The sequence below is a fragment of the Brachyhypopomus gauderio genome, unplaced genomic scaffold, assembly GCF_052324685.1.
Source record: "Brachyhypopomus gauderio isolate BG-103 unplaced genomic scaffold, BGAUD_0.2 sc112, whole genome shotgun sequence".
Classification (NCBI taxonomy): domain Eukaryota; kingdom Metazoa; phylum Chordata; class Actinopteri; order Gymnotiformes; family Hypopomidae; genus Brachyhypopomus; species Brachyhypopomus gauderio.
In genome coordinates, this window is record NW_027506933.1 from 29,437 (window position 1) to 49,522 (window position 20,086).

The 20,086-nt window shown below is 44.4% G+C and overlaps 1 protein-coding gene across 3 annotated transcripts in view; it reads left to right on the plus strand.

The window, feature by feature from the left end:
- Positions 1-19,432, plus strand: part of arhgap15 (Rho GTPase activating protein 15) — a 31,486-nt gene extending 12,054 nt beyond the window's left edge. For all 3 annotated transcript variants that reach the window (XM_076993419.1, XM_076993418.1, XM_076993417.1), the window contains 8 exons: positions 3,525-3,623; positions 4,107-4,245; positions 4,906-5,028; positions 6,657-6,755; positions 6,863-6,940; positions 7,280-7,414; positions 12,943-13,048; positions 18,629-19,432. In XM_076993419.1, coding sequence (XP_076849534.1) covers positions 3,525-3,623; positions 4,107-4,245; positions 4,906-5,028; positions 6,657-6,755; positions 6,863-6,940; positions 7,280-7,414; positions 12,943-13,048; positions 18,629-18,812 — 963 coding nt within the window. In that variant the 3' untranslated portion in view covers positions 18,813-19,432. The remainder of the gene's footprint in view (positions 1-3,524; positions 3,624-4,106; positions 4,246-4,905; positions 5,029-6,656; positions 6,756-6,862; positions 6,941-7,279; positions 7,415-12,942; positions 13,049-18,628) is intronic.
- The last annotated feature ends 654 nt before the right edge of the window (positions 19,433-20,086 follow it).

The window sequence follows — 20,086 nt, forward strand, 5'->3', positions numbered from 1 at the left end:
AGGCGAGGTTCCGCCAGCCCAACTGTCTTGTTCTCGGGCTTACACAGCGGCTAGCAGGCAGCTCGCTGTGCCTGTCTTCGCCGGCCTTACGGGCTGCCTGACCTGGGACGAGCGGGATTGGTCTGCTTCTTGGGGTTGCGCTAATGCATTGATGTGCTGTCGCATGTAATTAAGAAATATTGTTCAGGTTGTCATTTATTATAACAGTCAATACACAGCCTTAATGGTGATTGTTAAAATGGTAAAATCAGGAAGAGACAATGTAAAAACATAAAATTCGTATAAAACGAAATGAATAAGTGGATGGGAACATTTTAACAATAAACCCGTATGATGAAACAAAACAAAGATCTGAGATTCAACGAATCACAGTAGAAATGACGACTATATAACGACCATTGTGTATGAAAACCCTCCTGTGCATGTGAACACATCCCCTCATGTCCCCGATGTTGGCTGTGTAATACCCTAGTGCAAACCATATTAATATTTTAGATCTGCTGTGTTCCCTTGCAGCATTTAAACGCAACGAAGGTGTGTCAGCATTACGGCCGCTGGAAGACTGCAGGAAAGAGAAAATGGAGTTGAGGTGGACTTTGTGTGCTATCAGAGGAAAGGGCATGTATTTGAGAGCTGAGAGGAAATTCGCTGGCTGTCTACAATCGATGAACATTAGGGTGTTTAACTTGAACCAGATACGTGGCGCACTGGCAGAGTTCTTAAAGGAAAGACCGCAACACTACAAACATTTCCCCTCCCCATTTACCATTTATTTCGTCATAGTGGCCGATGGCCTTCTGAGCCGGACGTCCACGGATATGTGGGAAATTGGAGATAATTAGCTCTACTATCTAAAGTGCTTCCAAGTTGAGTCGCATATTTCTGTTGCTCTCAAATTAATGTTTAATTTAACAGGAAAACACAAACGTTAAGTTACAAATGGCATTCGGGTCTTTGTACTGCTCTGCATAATTAAACATTAATGAAGGGCCCAAATGTGGATTCAGATATTTAAATTACACCTCATTAAACAGCAGGAGGAATAAGCTACGGCTTTTATGTTCCTCTCCTCGTTATCTGCCTTGCGTGAGATGCAGAGCTCTGCTGTAGTCACAGTTATGCTCTGCAGTGCTGGAGTTGTCACTGACCACTACAAATGCACTGCAATAGACGTTTGCTTAACGCTGTTTCTTAATTTTCCGGGTCTCACATGAACCTTAACCCCGATTTAGATGAAGAAACAGGGCAGCTTGGGAAATCTTTAAGGACGACATTTAAAAGGACTTTCAGAGATTAATCGAAACTGACCATATTTCATACACATGTACTTTTAAGATAATGAAGGTTTTGCTAATCAACTAAATTTTTACTTTTACGAGTCAAATCTTGCTGTTTCAGCTCTGTGGGATTGGAACTGTGTTCCTCATTTGGCTAATTTCTTTTTGTTTCCTTTCAAACTGTTAATGGTATCGACCTACGGCCCGATCGTCTGCTAAACGGTGAAAGGGCTTCCTTTCACATGCTGAGTGAGAGTGAACTACCTACAGCTACTGTCTACAGCGAGCCGTGCTTCAGACCAAACAACTCCATACGTTGCTTTCACAACTATCATCTCACTTCCATCTTTTGCCAACTATTAACTCAGGCCAAAACACAAAACTACACGGGAGACCACAAATGTTCTGGAGACAGAGGAGATCGGTATTAGTGAATGGATATGACTGAACAAGACTATGTACATTTGTAGGAGATTAATATCACATTAAAACATATTCGCTCTAATTCACTCTTTTACTGAGAAATGACTTCTTCATCTCTCTAGCATGCAGAATCATCTGCATCGTCTGCTATCAGTCTGTCTAATATCATAAATATGATGATTTGATATTTAATGAATTGCTGTTTCCTTTAAACTTCAGAGGAAAGTTTTACTGTCATGGAGCTGGGTTTCCATTAAAGAGAATTTAATAGAGGTTTAGTATTTAATTAGTTGAAGGAATAGGTCAGTCAAGCTAGGAGTGATCACATGACATGACCTAATTTACATAGCGATTACTGCCACCTACAGGCTTCTATTCAGTAATAGCAACATTAGTGATTTATTTATTTATTTATTTTTTTTTAGTTAAGACTTAATTTAATGATGGCATACCCTCTCATATATTATTAACTATCTGATTGGGAAATGTATAATAGTAGATGAATAATAGATGAATTTACAAACAGTAGTTTTTTGTTTTTTTTTGTCTTTGAGTAGCACTGAAAATGTAAAAAAATATTTCTGGTCATCTGAAGCATTTGGTTTCCTAACGCCTACTGAGCCATCAACGTCTTACATCTCCAACTAGGAGACCCCACAGATTCTCTCCTGCACAAAGTATTCTGCTCGAGTCTGCAGGAAAGCTCTAGTGAAGCCAAAGCTTCAGAACAAATGTGTCCGCTCAGATGTACCACATCGGAGAACAGAGGTCTGGCCGTCCTGTCCTGACAGGGTCTGTGCCCCAAAATGTGCTCTCTGCATCTCCACGATCCCCGGAGAGGCTCGTCAAACCGCCCCGTCTCAAGATCAGAAAGGTCTTTTTTGAACAGGCAAAAACTTTGGATGAGACAAAATGGCATTTTTAAATACTACCAATATAAAAATTATGCTGCCAATATAAAAAGCAGAGACTCAGGTCCTTGGTGGAAGTGTGGTGGTTGGTAAAGATGGTTGATGAGAGGCCTGGATGATGGAGTCCTGAGTGGCTCTGTTGGAGAACACACGGGGCGTCGTGCTGTCACTCCACTAGAGATGTTGATCACGTCTCATTCTTTATCCACCTTGTTTCTCCTTCATGGACGGATCCTTCTATGCCATATTTACACTGACATTCACACCATCATGGTGTAAACACCGAGGTATTCTCCAGATCAAGTGCTACGCAGTCACCTTTGTTGCTTTGACAACCATTTGCTGTAATTCAAACTTTAAAAATGGGCAGACAGTTCACTTCCAACCAGGGCAGCGAATTTTATTTTCATGTCTGTGATGGTTTTTAATTGTCCTGGTCACCGAATAATCTGGTTCCTCTGTATCATTCCAATATCATTACAAAGTTGTAAACTGCAAGGGTAAAACTGTTATGGCAGCAATATAATTAGCAGATAAGTGCCTCCCACTTAAGGGCGGGTCACTCCAGGTTAAATAAATGGATTCCCTCATGAAACTTTTTGAACTACCTGTCTACTCTTCCCCGTTGCTTGTCTCTTGTCCTTCAGGTACAGGCGAGTTGCTCAGCACTGACCTGATGAGTTTACTCTCTGCACTAGGGTCTTCCGCTAATGAAAGTGTTGTTTCATGTCACTGATGCACCACACCATGCCTCTGATGGCGGGCAAGTTAATGTGCTTCTGAAGGGTTTTTGAGACATCTTGGTGGCCAATTAACTTCAAAAGTGGATCTTTATCTACTGTTACAGAATAAATGTCCTTCTTTCTTATTCCATCTATTTATTTTATATTAATTCAGTCCTTGTTATCCACAGATAATAACCAGGTCTGGCGATGAGTTCCTTCTGCAATCAGATGACTATCCAATAATCAGTAAATGGCATGATGCTATTAAAAGAGCAGTGGACAGATTGGTGAGTGATTTATATTCTTACACTGATCTGCCAAATTAAATTTCTGTGTCCTGTGTACACTAGGTAAATAAAGTTATTCTCATTCGGAGAGGATGTGCGTCTGTACTGCAACTACCTACATGAAATATTTTAACCCTTACTATTGGCGCCATATTCAGAATTGCATACCACGAAAAAATGTCCAACTATCTATACATGCACATAGACAACGACCCAGCTCAGAAAACACACACAGTTCTACTACTCCCAAACACAGTTCTATTGCCACACACAGTTCTATTTCACACTGATCCTAATCACTATGAGAAAATCATATATGATTACATCATATATCATATAGTCATATACTACACAGTGATACATGAACGGGCTTCTGCCGACACCAGGCGCCTGAGGGTGTGTGTGTGTGTGTGTGTGTGGTGGGGGGGGGTAAACACACTGATGAATAATTTTGGGTTGACTACGTTTGCTTTCTTTTAACAGTCTAGTGGAGATGTAGGACCTGGTGGTGGAAAAGCCACAATTCAGAGGGCCAGCAGCTCAGAGTGCCTCCCCAGACCAGCCTACGAATCAACAAAGCCCAAAGCCAAGGAACCGAAATCTGAGAACAGACGCTCTATTAGTGAGTGGCGCGCGTGTGTGTGCATGTGCATGCGTGTGCGTGTGTGTGTGTGAGTGTCAGAAAGGGAATGTGCAAACATCAAAAATGTTTCAAGAAATCATGAATTCACACGCAGGCTGTTCAGTAGGACGAGTTACGAATCCATCCTTGAACAGCCCTAAATTAAAGTCCGCATTCCTGCTCCTCACTACTGACTTACAACACCGCCTCGGTCAGGAGCTAAAGGTGTTCAACACAACTAAAGTTGGAATGCAAAATTGTCTTCCATCCTTGAACGGGGAGGGTGGGGTGCGTACGGTGTCACTGTAGAAGTCAGGATGTCTGGAGACTGCAGTATAAGGTAACACAGTCAATCGTGACGGCTATTTATAACCTCGCTTCTCTTCCTTGTCCTCACAGTATCAGTGGTAAATGGTACCTCAGTATTAATGCAATCACAGAATCACTCTTCCTACTATTTGAACTGTTGCCTGTTCAGGTTGGAGTCAATCAGAAGAGTAACTAATGTTCCTGAATGTTGACTCTGTGCTATCTGACACACAGACGTAATTTTTTGCAAGATGTTTCCATTGCAGAATAGATGTAGGACATGAAGCTGTGAAGCAATCACGAGGTCCGAATCCCGCCGCTAACGTGACTTCCCGTCCGTTCCGTGTGTAGTATTCAAGCTGAACTACAGCGCCTCGGACAGCGCGGATAAGAGTGGCGTGAAGAACCGGCTGAAGAAGTTCATCTCCAGAAGGCCCTCCATGAAAACACTGCAGGAGAAAGGCATCATTAAAGGTGACGTCTGGAACCGCGAGACCACTAACAAAACACAGACCGCACGAGAGCCAGTGTGTCTGACTCACAGCGCAAAACGTTTTGAGCTTCTTTTTTTTCTTCTGCCTTTTTTGCCAACTCTAAAATAGATGGACCTTATAGGACTATTATGATTTCAAATCTTGTTTTAAGAATCTTTTGATCATTTTTTAAGTGACAGGACACTTAGTTTCTACATTAAATATCATACATACGCATAAAATAGGTGCAATCATGCTTCTAAAATGTACAATGTATTTTTAACTTTATCCCTCTTCAAAGTCCAACAATAGTCTGATAACACAGGGAAGATCTATGAAACTATGGTTGACAGAGAAATTCAGAAAACACATTTGCATACTATTATGCAAACGTATAAAAGAAATAGGTATTTACTTGCAGAAACCAAAATCACTGTTGACTGGTCAAACAGAAACGTGGCTACTCTGAGGTGAAAGAACAGCACAGGACAAAAAATACATAAAAATCAGAGAGGCCACACAGCTGTGACTCATTCCAAAACAAAGCAAAATATGGCTGGCAGGAGGGACAGAAGCTGATAATGTAGTTGTCCCAATAAACACGTATGAATGACAGGCAAAATGGAGGGGGGGGGGGGGGGGTTTAGTTAACTGGTTTCTTTTTCATGTTTAATGTTTCACTTTTCCCAGAACTAATCAATTTAACAATTAACCAAGCAACAACAGAGACACCTAAATAACCCTGTAACTACTACCCTCTGTGCTGGGCTGGGGTGTAGTGTAGCACTGAATCATATTTTAAGCATAGTTGGAATTCGTAGATGAAGGTAATGATATGTAATTTCAACTGATGTCAAATAAGGACCTTTTAATGTTGTGTCTATGGGGGGAAATACAAGATCAAAGAGGACGACGTTAATAGAATAAATAGAAGTGTTCCAGGATGGAGAGATAGTGCAGGTGGCTCAGGAACAGATAGACCGCCACGGCTCTAAGGCAGGCTAGTCAGCAGCTCATCCCTCTCTCCATCCCTCTCTCCATCCCTCTCTTCTTCCCTCCACATCACAGCCACACCATGAAAGGGTCGTTTAACTAATTCCCTCCCTCCGCATATCTCTGCAGGAAGTGGCACGAGCAGGAATTTGGATGCAAAGGTGGCTGTTGCTAGCTGTCATTTATGCATTTAGCACAGTCCCCGCCCCCCTCCCCTGCCCCCGCCCCCTACCTCCTCCCATCTCCGCCTCCTCCTTTCCCGAGCGCCCAAATGAGAGCAGGCCATCTTTGATGTTCCATAAGCCTTGGGGAGAGCTCAGCTGGCCCCATATTAGTTCAAACGGCGACTGACGAGGGAGTTAATAGTCTGTGAGTAAGTCCATATTGACAGTCGCAGTTTGATATAACTGTGTCACAGGACCGCGGCTTGTGACCGTCTGTTAATTGTTTCACGAAATCGCTCATACTGGGAATATATTTGATTATCGAAAACAGGCTTTTATGTTCCAGGAAGACAAAAAAACCTCAACATCCATAAAAAAAAAACCATATCAAAGTTCGTGAAGAAGCATGAAGGTGCATACAAATGCCCTTCGGACAGGCGACAGTGCCGTCTAAAAGGCTATCTCCTTGCAGATCGTGTCTTCGGATGTCACATGTTGACCCTGTGTCAGCGTGAAGGGACAACAGTTCCCAGGTTCGTCCAGATGTGCATCAAGGAGGTGGAAAAACGAGGTTCGTAGCTTCTGGCCAATCATTTTTAAAGGAGTTGCATAATTATTATTAATTCCTGGGTGACAGGCTGACCGGGGGGACCTGGTTCTCTTACACTGTTCCCGTAGGCCTAGATGCTGACGGCATATACAGGGTAAGCGGAAACTTGGCCACCATTCAGAAACTACGCTTCATAATTGACCAAGGTAACCCTGAACACTTTCTTCTGAAGTCAATTTAACACATACACGTATTAAACAGTATTTTCCAGCTGAAGTGTGCCTGGATGCCAAAGGATTGGTTATATACTACTTTTAAAATATTTTGTGGCAAGCACAGTTCATGATGTTCAAATATATTTACGTTCCATATAAAAGAGAAGAACGTTTCTGAGTTCTGAGTTCTCATTGGTTATATTAAAATTCGCATACTGAGATTGTAGGGAGAAGCATGCTGACGATGATTGGCCTTCTCTAATTTCCTCATCAAAAGACTGATTTTCTGATTCGTCCGTGCCCCCTCCTTCTGGCCATCTTTTCCCCCAGAGGAGGAGCTCAATTTGGACGACGTCCAATGGGAGGACATTCATGTCATCACTGGAGCGCTGAAGATGTTTTTCCGTGAGCTGCCAGAGCCGCTGTTTCCCTTTCGCTTTTTTGACCAGTTCGTGGAGGCCATAAGTAAGTGCAGCGCTGCTGAGTTTCGTCATCTTAAGCCGCTAAATGTCCCCGTTGAGGGTCCTGGGGCAGATAGAGCGTCCTGGGGCAGATAGAGCGTCCTGGGGCAGATAGAGCGTCCTGGGGCAGATAGAGCGGGCGGTTAATCTGCCCCTCCGACATCCTCGCATTTCAACAGTCTAGCTGAAATCACAAGCGCATGCTGAAACGTTTAGAACGGCTTGTTTTCTGTACTTCTAACTTCGATCATGGGGCATTAAAAATAAACGTCCAGCAGGCCTGAAACAATGAATGATGGACTTTCTGGAAGGTGCTCCCTTTTGAGGCCCGCTTTGGCCCTGTTGATGATGACTATGGTTAGGATTTAGACAGGTGGAGCTGGTCCTATATAAACATTTAATGGAAGTGTCTACCTGTACTTACAAGCATGGCTTTACACCCGAGTAAACCAGGATATTACAGACCAAGTGTTCTTTTGGCCAAATGTACATACCTGTTGGCCAAAAGGGGGCGCTCTTTGACAGGGAGGTGGTTCTCCCCAAATGTGCACTGCTCCTCTGTTTGGGGAGTGGGGGAATTCCTCAGGCCAGAGGGCATAGCCAAGGCCTGCAGTGCAGACAGGAACTGTCCCCAGGTCAGCTTTAATGTCACATGGAACCCCCCCTCCACCCCTGCACACTGAACTCTGGGCATGTATTAGCAGGCCAGCTGACACCATGCTGTTTCCCCTGGGCACTTCATGTAAGATAGGATGGTCTAACTCCAGCCCACAGACAACTCGCCCTACTATTATGAATATATATATATATATATATAATATATAATTTTTCTTTTGAATGAAGAGTTCAGTCAAATAGCTTATGTTGCTAATGATGACTGAAAGGAAACAGCCAGCAATTATCATTATGCAAATAACATGATGCTAATTGGTGGTTGCTAGTTTCACACCTTAGCTTGTTTTTTTTTGTTGCAATAGAGTATAAACCTGACCTAAAACTAAAACTTATAAGACTATGGGTCGAGTTTGGTAGATACCCTGAATTGTAATGAATATTAATAGGATTATTTGAAAGTATTCCTGTTTCAAAGAGATGCATGTTCCTTCCTTCCCTGAACTGAGAGTAGAGGATGTGGCAAACATGTCAAACATTCATATTTAATATCTTAAGTAATAAATTCCCCAATTTTTCATATGATCCAGAGAGCAACACTCTGGCTAGCATGTATGACCTCCCATGTAAGTGTGACTGCTCCTTTAGCTGATCTGATGCTGGTAGTGCTGATCTTACATTTTAAATGGCTTCTACCTCGAAAAATAAGGGGACTGTTGTGATTGGCTCGTTTAAGCATTTCCCCGTTGAGCGGGAAAGTACAGGAGACAGAACAGGAGAGGGCCTGAGGTGAAGTGGTGAATTAGCAATAAATGTTTACTGCTAACCGTGTGCTGCTAACCGCTCCGATTCGCTTAACGAGCAAAGACTCTTGATCACTCACTGATAACGTTTAGTCAACTAATTAACACGGCGTGAGGCCCATCATAGCAGGAGGTGTAATTAGTTCAACCTGCAACGTGGTTTATGAAAAATGAGTTTCACTGCTGGGAGCTGTGGAGGGGGGTGTGAGAAGACAAAGCTGGCTAGAAGAAGACAGCAGCAGTGGAGAGAGATGTAGACACACAGACAAACAGACTGTGAGGAAAGGTGCTGTGAACTCCTACTGTTAGTTTAAAACATCACAATGGCTGAGCTATTATATAATATTGAAATGTTGTATCGGCCTCTATAGCCTAAGGATAATTCAAGATCCAGTGTTCAATGGTTGCAGTATCACATATCCACTGTAGCCATATTGGCATTTTTTAGAGAAAACACACACACACACACACACACACACACACACACACACACACACACACACACACACACACACACACACACACTTCATTACACCCAGAACAATTTTAGCGTGATTTATTACACCCCCACTGGTCGGTAGCAAGCAGGCTGGAATATTATGCATACTTCAACCTTATTTTACATGTTTTTCAATTATTTGAAAAAACTCCACTGGTGGCACTTATTACTGTGCGAGGTTCACCTCGTAGCTGATGGGCATCTATTAGAGTGCAGATGTTTCTCGCAGTACCACGGGCCAGACAGCACCACAACATTAACATTGGCTAGGTCCACGCCATGCATGCCCTTTAAATGGGTGGCATTAGCTAAAGGTCTTTGGAAGCACTCTTTGGACAAGATCTGGTTCAATTAGGAGAGATGCCCAGTAACTCACTGCTTCCCAACCAGGATGGCGATACATTTCTCCCAACATATTCGAATTGTTCTTATAATGTCCTGAGAACAGGATAAATAAAACTCTCTTATGCAATGACCTAAACGGTAGAAATGGGAGAGACATTTCCTGTCTTCTCCTGCAACATTTATGTAATGATCCGTTAGCCACACTGTGGTCCACCATTTGGGCTGTCCCAAATTCTCAGGTAGACAGTTGGCCTCATTTTCCATTCCCTCATTCTGTGCGCGGTCTGGAGTGTAAAGGATGGCAGGACCCAGTTCTTGGCTCACGCCAGCCCAAATCTATTATTCATATTGCCTGGTGTCTTAGCGACACTGTCCCGCCACCTGTCTCCAAGACAAGCGCGCCTTGTTGTTTCCAGTGAAGGCACACTCGCTGACAAACTGAGGTTTTGTTCTTCGAGCTGACATGCTGAGAATCTGTCTCGAAGTGTGTGTGTGTGTGTGTGTGTGTGTGTGTGTGTGTGTGTGTGTGTGTGTGTGTCCGTGTGAGCGCACGCGTATGTGTGTGGTTCCGCTCCCAAGTTTCTTTTGGTCCTTTTTAGCACCGAGATATTTGCCCAAATATCACGACGCACGATTCCATACGGACCCGCGATGCATTGGCGCTGCCCGCCAGTGCGAGACGATCCCGCTGGCGTTCCCGATTGTTAAAAACGCCGCCGGCTCCCCTCACGTTCTCCCAGTTTTCTCGGTATAAGGGCGGCCACACTGCCTGTACATCGCACAGCTCACAACTAACGGTGCACATGTTCTTGTCTCTGTGCCGTGGCGTCCACACTCCGTTCTCCCAATCAGTGCCTTCAACGACGGCTTCATTTCCCTGGCACGGCCTCATTGGAATGCAAAGCTAGCATGCAGTAGGAGTTTCAAACGCATAAAACACTTCCAAGTCTCTATTTCATCAGGTTTTTCATGTTTAATAAATTACAGCAGCCGATGCGCTAAGACTTTGTTGTTCATAAAGCAAAGCATTCAATTGGGATGCTTTTAAAATCTTAATCATAACCTGCAGGACTATTTGCAGAGCGCTAATATTTGTCTTGATGGGGCTTAAGGACGTTGTGAGACAAAAGACTGAAGATAAGCTCGGGCTACAGAGCGAGTCCCATTTAAATAAAGTCAGTCTCAGTGTCTGTAATGGGATTATATTTTGCCCCTGTTTAGAACTGGACGTGTGCGTGTTTAGTACACCCACCACTACTACAGGATCATCTGCTGTTCCCTCGTTAGCATTAACCACCAAGCACATCCCATGCAGTCAGATTACGGACATTTAGCAAGAGGAAGCGACTGCAATTGCTTTGAAAGTGGGGAGGTCACCATCCATGAATCCTTGTAAGTTGAGCTTAGGTATGAATAAGAATTATTTTAGAGGCAATGACGGAGTGAACTGTTCCGATTAAATACATCCCACCTGAGGATCCTGTAACGTCAGCGCGGGAAGTTTGTTAGGGCTAACTGTGCGGCCTAACGGCTAGCATGGTGATTCAGCACACTGATTCACATACATGCGTTTTTAGGCCTGTATTTATATATTAATGACACTGTCCTCACCATCTGTCCAGAATGTGGAATGAGGGATCATCTCCAATATGCTCGCCACCAAAGGAAAAGTAATTAATGACTGCAATAATGCCAGCAATAATGGCTAGATTAAATATTTTACAGGCCCTCTGCCATGCAGTTGTCAAAGCCAAGAGTGGCATGGGCCTCCAGTGATTGGTGAAAGGCAGAGGACTCATCTAAATCCTTCTTTAAGAACTAGAATTTGAGTGAATGGTTAACCATAAAAATAAAGGCAACAAAATGCAGCAGGTTGGACTTTGCGGTGCTGGAATCAGCCTCCGTCATCCGTCAGGACATTTTAAGTCACCGCTCAGCTCAAACCTAATTTCAGCTAATCTCAATTCACTGGCCGCTCTGTATGCTGCACGGTCATCATCATCATTATCTCCCTGCTCACAAAGACCTCTAGACCCCGCCACCTCACTGCTGCCACCTATGGGTCAAGCCTACGCTCCGTATCCTACAACTACTTCCCTCTCTGTGCTCAATTGGCAGACCTGGCATCTGACAAGGGCATCTGCTAGCCATGTATGTGCCAGCACGGTGAATGCATGCAGACATCTGCTCCATTAGTGCCCAGGGGGCATCCCGGGTAGTACAGTAGACTAGAGGCAGAGATACTGCCAGATCCTTTAGGTGACATAGGGTACGAACAGCATGAATGAATATCGTTAGTGTGGCACACACCCACCCTAATCGATGTGTTTAATTTCACATGTGCGTTTAAATTCGTGAGCTGCTTTTTTGGTTAAATAGTTAGAGGCTGTGGATTGCTCAGCAGTGTTAAAGTCCATTTGATGTTTTTTTTTTTCCATTTGAACCATTCTGGATGTATAACACATTTAAACACTTTCTAGCTGCAGTGCTCTTGAGCTAAGATGAAACACAGTTAATGTGTCACAGACGTGGGTCTCGGCCATAGCTGGCTTTGCATGTCCCTGTATACACATGCAAACACAGGTGGTGCCTCTCTTCAAAGAACCGCTGCTGTCAGACATCTGTTTAGGGGATCAGATGTCCCCAGATCGAAACTTATGTTGGAATGATATTGGATATTAATATCACTTATTACTGATATTATTCATTAGTTCTAACACCGTTTGATCGCGTACACAAGTGACTAAGCCACATCCTTCCATCTACAGTGATAGTCTCTTTCAAGAGTTTACATTTACATTACTCCTGCCAAGGTGTAGTATAACAGCAAAGTGTATGACAGATTCAGAATCCCTCTAAAGGTCAAAGAGTTGTCGTTGGTCCAGGGCAATGTAGATGATGCACAGGTTGACCTCTCTGGGGAGTTTTTCATGAGGTCACTGGCCATCTGACGTGCCAGGAGTAGCAGGGTCAAAAGGTGAACATTTAGGGCTCATGTTACAATGCATGTTGCTTTTAATGGACTCTTAAGAGCCATTAACCAGACTCCAGAAGAGCTCTACAGTGGGACACCACCAAGAAAAGGGATCTGTACAAACTGATACAGTATAAAGACCTTTCAATGATTTTGTATACATTTTCCTACAGATAAGAATAAAAATATATTGAATTTGATTTAAAAAAATTAAAATAAAATAAAATCAGGTTTTATGAGATGTTTCAAACTCATACAAATAGGATAGTTATATTTCATGAACTTGTCTTTCCCAACAGAAACTAAAGAAGACAGGCAGAAGATACAGGTTCTGAAGAAACTGGTCCATAATCTCCCCAGGCCGAACCACAACACCATGAAACTGCTCTTCCACCACTTACAGAGGTTTGTCTAATCCAACAGCAACACATCTTCATTTTAATCTAAACAAGATTATTCATCTTTGTCAAATTGAAGTGAAAATGTACCTTACAAAAGTTCAATCTTGCAGCAAATTCTGACATACTATGAGTCCATCTCAGATCCACCACACACACACACACACACACACACACACACACACACACACACACACACACACACACACACACACACACACACACACACACACACACACATATTCAAGTCAGTAGATCATGGTTTGCTCACTTATTTACTCAGCTTTGCATCAGTTACAAGCCTAACATAATAAACGAGGGACGGCCATTAACTAGCCTCTAACTACACAATATACACTCTGAATCACGAGCCCACAATTGATCTCCCTTTCATAGCAAATCATTTAGTACTGTGCATCAGTCTCAGGTAGGAGGCATGGCTGAATAAAACGTGTGCATCCTTGGGCAAATTTAGAGCATAACACTGGATTTCATTCATGTATTTGAAACTTGAAAGACAGACGTTTTCCTGTTTTAAAGATCATATTACTTAGCCAAATTACTTAGCCCATGGGGCTTTGTTGCAAGTGTGTACTGATTTCATTTCATGATTTCAGCATTCGCTTAGCATGTGGTGGTCAAAAGCTGTCATTAACTCTTAGATGCATTAGCCTCCTAGCACATTCTCAACAAATGAAGCAAGATTACAACACCAATCACATCTTGGCTGATCAACTACGTGTGATTAGTGGAAAGTTAAGACATTCATCCTGAACCATCCCTGTAAAGAGACTTCAATCAAACCGTACTAAAAAGAAACGGTGTCTAAACAATTACATACATTTAAGCATGCTACATTGTACACATAAGTACTACGAAAGACCTAAATTAGAGGCAACATGCACAGACAAACTCTGCATAATCTTCAGCAGTAGCGCTTTTGTAGAGCAGCACAGGCGTCCATGTCCATGCTAACATAACTGGCACAGCCAGAAGGCCATATGGCCGGTCTCCATCTCCCAGGAGGGGTGTTCCATCCCACTTTACCCTTATGCACATTTACCACCCTGCACAGGAGGGCCAGAGGACTCATCTCAGATTGATGAGCAGGCCCCTCCCCCCACATGCCCTTTGGCTCTGGTGCCGAAGTCTGTTTGGTCACGTTTGCCAGGTCTGCCCAATCAGACTGCTCGAATACGACGGGAACGGTCGCCGCATGAATTTGTACTCTGTAAATGGCACTTTGCACGGTGGGTGTGTGTGTGTGTGTCTCAAGTGTGGTGCATATGCATTCTTTGCACATTCTCACATTGCAGGGTTAATTCACTCTCAACTACACTGGCATCTGCAACTGTGGCAGCCTTGAGAGGAATTCACAATCTGTGAATGCTACTGAGTAAATACTGACTTTAGGTTGTCGTATGAATGTATCTATCCAAAAATACACACAAATTAACATAATGAAAACCAGCAATCAAATCATACAAATGAGACAAAATAACAATTTGTCCCATGATCAGTTGCAGCGATGCAGACACGTTTGTCAGAACGTGCCCGTGCTAACAAGCAGTCCAGTAAGACCATCAAGAATAAACATTATCCAACCCACATTCCAGGTCCCTCCGGTCAAACACATGCACGAAGCAGAACCCTAAATCCCCTGAATGGCGACCTCAGATAATCCATTGATCTTTTATTTCTCTGACTGAAAGGCTGTTAAGAGTGGAACTTGTGGTGACGCTGAACATTCCTGCAAGGCTGCTTGTCCCTGGCCTACGGGCACTCCAGCGACACCACAGTGGGCGCACGGCGGAACCATAGAGCGGCCCCCGCTTGGTGAGACCACGCCCTGGATGACTGAAGTGGTCTGGTTTACATGTCACTCTCAATTTTGCCTGCTAGCCCTTCCCCCCCCCCCCTCCCTCCGTGTGGGGAGTGGCTCTCACCCCCCCCCCCCCCCCCCCCCCTGCGTGTGGGGAGTGGCTCTCACATGAGTAAGTGTGAGGAATGTGTGGTTAAGTCAGATTAAGTGAGACGCGCACATTGCTTTCCATTGTTCTTTGGGACAATCTAATGATTGTTTACAAGCCTTAATATTAAATCTTAAGCGGAAACGCTGCAGTAATTACTCAGATGGTCCAAGTACTAGTCCAAAATGACTGATGCATTCCAGTAAACAAGAAGTGGTTTTTTTTTATTTTTTATTCTGGTTTGAAAACTTGTCTTGCATAGACTAAGCGTGTGTTCATCAGTTATTCGGTCATCGTATCACCGTTCAAAGCGTAAAAGTCAATAGGGACGTGAAGTTTCCTCTGATCTCTAATCCCTTCAATGCAACTGGCCTTGTCTAGAACAGCAACGGAGAAACAAAGAGTACACTGATACGGGCGAGATGGGTGCTCAGAAGATCACATCTCCTAATGCACAATAATAAGACCACGGCTATCAGCGCTGTGGAAGTAGCTCCCCACAACACAGCAGATATCTCCAAGCCATACGCACCACAGCAATGCTGCTGATCTCTGGGTCTTCGTCGTTTCGGCTCCGCCCGTAGAGGGGTGGTGCGGGGCCTGGTGGGGTGGAGGGGTGGTGCGGGGCCTGGTGGGGTGGAGGGGTGGTGCGGGGCCTGGTGGGGTGGAGGGGTGGTGCGGGGCCTGGTGGGGTGGAGGGGTGGTGCGGGGCCTGGTGGGGTGGAGGGGTGGTGCGGGGCCTGGTGGGGTGGAGGGGTGGTGCGGGGCCTGGTGGGGTGGAGGGGTGGTGCGGGGCCTGGTGGGGTGGAGGACTCTTTGTTGTGGGTGTGTGGTATGCCCGTGTAGAAGCAATGTTCCTTTTCCTCGCGCCCATGGGGCCTGTATTCAATAAAGCAGTTGTGTACTTGCATTGTGATGATGTGGTCAAGGCAACCGGCTTTCTCAAGCCTACAGTCGCTCAGCCATGCTATTTACGTCTCTCTCTGTGGGTGTTTTTGTCACCACCACTCATATTTCCCATTTGCCGCAAGTGATTTAAAAGACGGTAGGTTTTGGCTTTTTCGTCGGTAATTCAAGGTTCCTCTTGCTCCGGAGTGGAAAAGAAACCTGGCGCGACCTCTGCGGTCAGAGTGAGCTGATCAGGAAAGTCAAAATAAAAAAGTTCTCCTCTCATCTAAGTTTGGCGTTTCAAGCGGAGAAGGAGAACTGCCCGTGGATGAACAGCCCACATAATAACAACATTTGTTGGAAGATGCACGTCGCGATGTCTTTCCTAAGCTGCCATTAAGGTCTACTTCAGAAACAACGATGTCGAGTAACGTCATCTTTGATTCGTCTGCAACAGCTTTCACAGGTTTTATCCTTTATTCAAAAGCTGATCTGAGCTGTGAGAGTTGATCAGCGATGCTTTTGCACACAGATTGTGCTGGATAGTGCTCGATAGTGCTGGACGCTAAACATATAATTTAGTTCTAAAACTGACTGCACTTCTAACCGAACTCCATGGATAATGAAAGCTGCACTAAAAGAGTATTACTAAAATGATGATTTGCTCAGCAGTAGATATCCTCAGTTGGTCGTTACAGATCTGCCTCTAACATGCTAGTGGTGCCCACACATAGACTAAAGGAATCACATAATCACAGTTACATAAAGCCTTATCTTACCGTCTTAGGAAGCCTGGTTTTGTACTTCCTCCATATACACTTATGTAGTCTATGTGTGTAGAAAAGATTAGTGATCCTCTAAAACATATTCATAATAAAATAAGGAGCCAAAGTATCTAAGTGTACCATTATTGAAATAAATGAATCTAGAGAAAGTATTTCACTGCACTTCACAGGACTGTGATACTGGCTGGTCTTTTCTCAGCTGAGGCCGTTTCCTCATAGCATGGTGAGAATGACACAGTTTAAACCTTGGAGCGACGCCCCCTCCCATGACCCCCCCATCGCAATTTGTTATGCGTCTCTTCCTCAAGGAGCAGCGAGGCTGACCCAATTAGCGGCAGCCTCCTAGGCCGGGGGGGCGGAGGGAGAAGGGGGGGGGGGGGGGGGCAGGAGGGCTCATCATGCCCCATCCTTCACTTCCTGTCACACAACACTCACAAACAAGATGCTAATTAATAATCATCCCGACGTGGCACAGGCCGGCTTACGTGGGGATATCGGGGGTTGGTCGGCCAGGCACGGTGCGGGAGTCCTCGCTCAGACAGACCGCTGGTTCTGCCCGTTCCAGAACGCGTCCTCGGTGCCGTGGTCCAGTGAGCGTGTCATGGTCTAAACAGGCACGTGTCTACTGCTGGGGAGTGCACGTTTTCAAACATTTGGAATTGTGTATACACGCACGCAATAAATCCCAGTGAAGTCAGAGCCTTGGATCATACGATGCACAAAACAATCTCATGTACGTGTTTCTTCACCTTTTAAATGTAGTTATTTAAACGGGCATTCAGTAGTAATAAACTTTCAAACTTTATTATCATATGACAAAAAAAAAAAAAAAAAAAAAGACAAATTACAGAGTGGATACTGCAGTGGAATAATTACAAAAAAATGTAGCGATTTTAAAAAAATCATTTCGGAAATGAAGCCTCTCTCTCTCTCTTTAAGATCATTAGTGAACCATTAGCAATGGCAGTGCAGATCCTTACATCACAGTCTGCTAATTAGGTTAAAATGGCAGGACAACTGTGATGAACAGGAGCAGCAAGATGGCTGAGGTTAATTATACACATTAAGTTGGGAATTATTGGGAGGGCCAGGGTTAACCTTTTAGGGTGGGTTGCTCTAGTTAAATGGGGCCCCACAGTGCACAAACACACACACACTGAAACATGCCATTGCTAGCACTGTCCCCGTTACCCAGACTAGATCACGATTCACCATCAGAGTTGTGTCCACGACAGAAGCTGCACAAGTGTGTTTTGCTGTTTCACATGCAGGGACTTGTAGTACATTTACCGGTTCTTATTGGAATAACCAGACGCTAACCCAGAGACAGCACTTCGCAATATGTCAACACGTGAACTATGCATGAGTGTAATGGAGTGCTAAACAGCCGTGGTTAAATTCAGAACCTCTTAGAGCCATGAGAAACATCTCTCTGAATGTTAAAGCTTCGTCCCACCTCAAAGCTCTTAGTCACAATCCCACTGACAACTTGGACAGCGGCCCCACGCCACAATCCCACCCTTCTTTTCCAGGTTTCTGCCCATAACAGAGGCTGAGAGCTCCATCCTGACTCCTGCTAAGAGTCCTCCACTACCCGAGTATTGATCGTCTCCCCACCACGGCCAAACCTCAGCTCGCAGAGATCCTGCTAAAAGCCCCCTCAGATGCCTCCAAGCGACCGAGATGAAATCCTCATGTACACTGCGTCCTCTGGCCATCCCAGATTCCCTGGGCGGATTTTATGACAGGATATACAGCACATTAGCAAATGAACGGAGAAGCCTATAACACTTCTACACTATCAAGTAATCGCATTACCGTATTGTTGGAGCAAACAGATCCGTAGAAAAATATGGTTCAACAACATTTAGTAAAGTATGCAGTTACGGAACAATGGCTCTCTGTAAAAAAAATGAACTTTGCCCCTTTCTTTTCTCTTTGCAGAGTTTTAACGAAGTCACGGCAGAACCTCATGTCCAGCCAAAGTGTCAGTATCGTTTTCGGGCCGACCCTCCTGTGGCCCGAGTTGGACATGGGGAACATGGCAGTTAACATGGTGTATCAGAACCAAATAGTGGAGTTCATGCTCATTGAGTGTCTGGAGATCTTTGGGCCGGAAGCCAAGTAGCAAAGTGCTTCAGATAAATCACCTCGATGAAGGGAGCCTGCACGGAAACATGAAGTAAGGGGACAGAAACTAAAGATTGCACGGGATTGCAGCACCTTGCTTTCTAAGCAAATGGACTCCCCATTTGAAAATCATATGTGCTGGCTTCAGCCTGTAGGAAGGGCCAAAGGCCAAAATGTTGCAAACGGGTGTGTCTAGTTCAATGTTGCAAATGGGCGTGTCTAATGTTGCAAACGGGTGTGTCTAGTTCAATCTCCATCTGCCCGTATCAATGGCAGTGGATCGTATTTCAAATTAACTGCTGAGCATCGCACGTCTTTAGAGAAAATGTGTACATACCACAAAGTAAGAACTGGTATGTCAGTAAACATAAAACATCTGGCATAAATTTGTGAAGCTGTAAAGAAAGATCTGTTCAACGTTCGTCGTTTTGCAACATCTCAATGTTTTCAGTAGACATGCGCAGAAATGTCCTTTGAAAAATGCCTATAAATACACACAGGATTCCACGATTCTCCTAGCAGTTTCACCAGACTCTTGTAACTATATACTGTATCGCTATATTGTTGTACTTTTGGGTACCCTTCTGATGTAAATAAAAGTGAAGGTTAATGGTTAAAGTTGAGCTTTTTTTTTTGTTAGTAATATGTTCTTCTCTGAAAAGTCTCCTTACTTTCAGCTACTAACTAATAACCACGATATTTACAGGCCTACAACATTTCCTACCTACTGTTCCCTTCCATCGTAAACCTGTCATACTGAGTGTGTCTAAAGCGCACGAGCTCTTCACGTGCTTCCTCCCTGTAGGTGGGCCGTACGGCACTGCAAACACCGCCTCGCCCTGAACGTCAGGACGCACCGCCATCACAGGGGTGTCTGATCAAAATGGCGGCCCCGGTCCGGTTCACTAATGACAGAATCTCTCTCTGAGCTCTCTATGAACCAGGACTCCAGCACACACAAGAATGTGGGCACTCAATCTCTCCAATCCACCCAGAGATAAGAGAGAGAGAGAGAGAGAGAGAGAGATGTCTGGGTGTCTGTAATTACGCAAAGAGCCATCGCTCTAAATCAGATGCTTCATATTTTGGCACCGTGTCCAATAGTGATGGGAGGGTGTGGAGGGGGGGGTGACACAAACCAGATATTGGGGGAGGGGGGTTAGCAAAGGACTTGCACAAAAGCCATGATGAAAGTAAAGAGGAAGAACTGAGCTGCATCTCACAGTCAGCTGCACACGTCTCTCTCCGGCTGCACAGAGCGCCGGAGGCCGT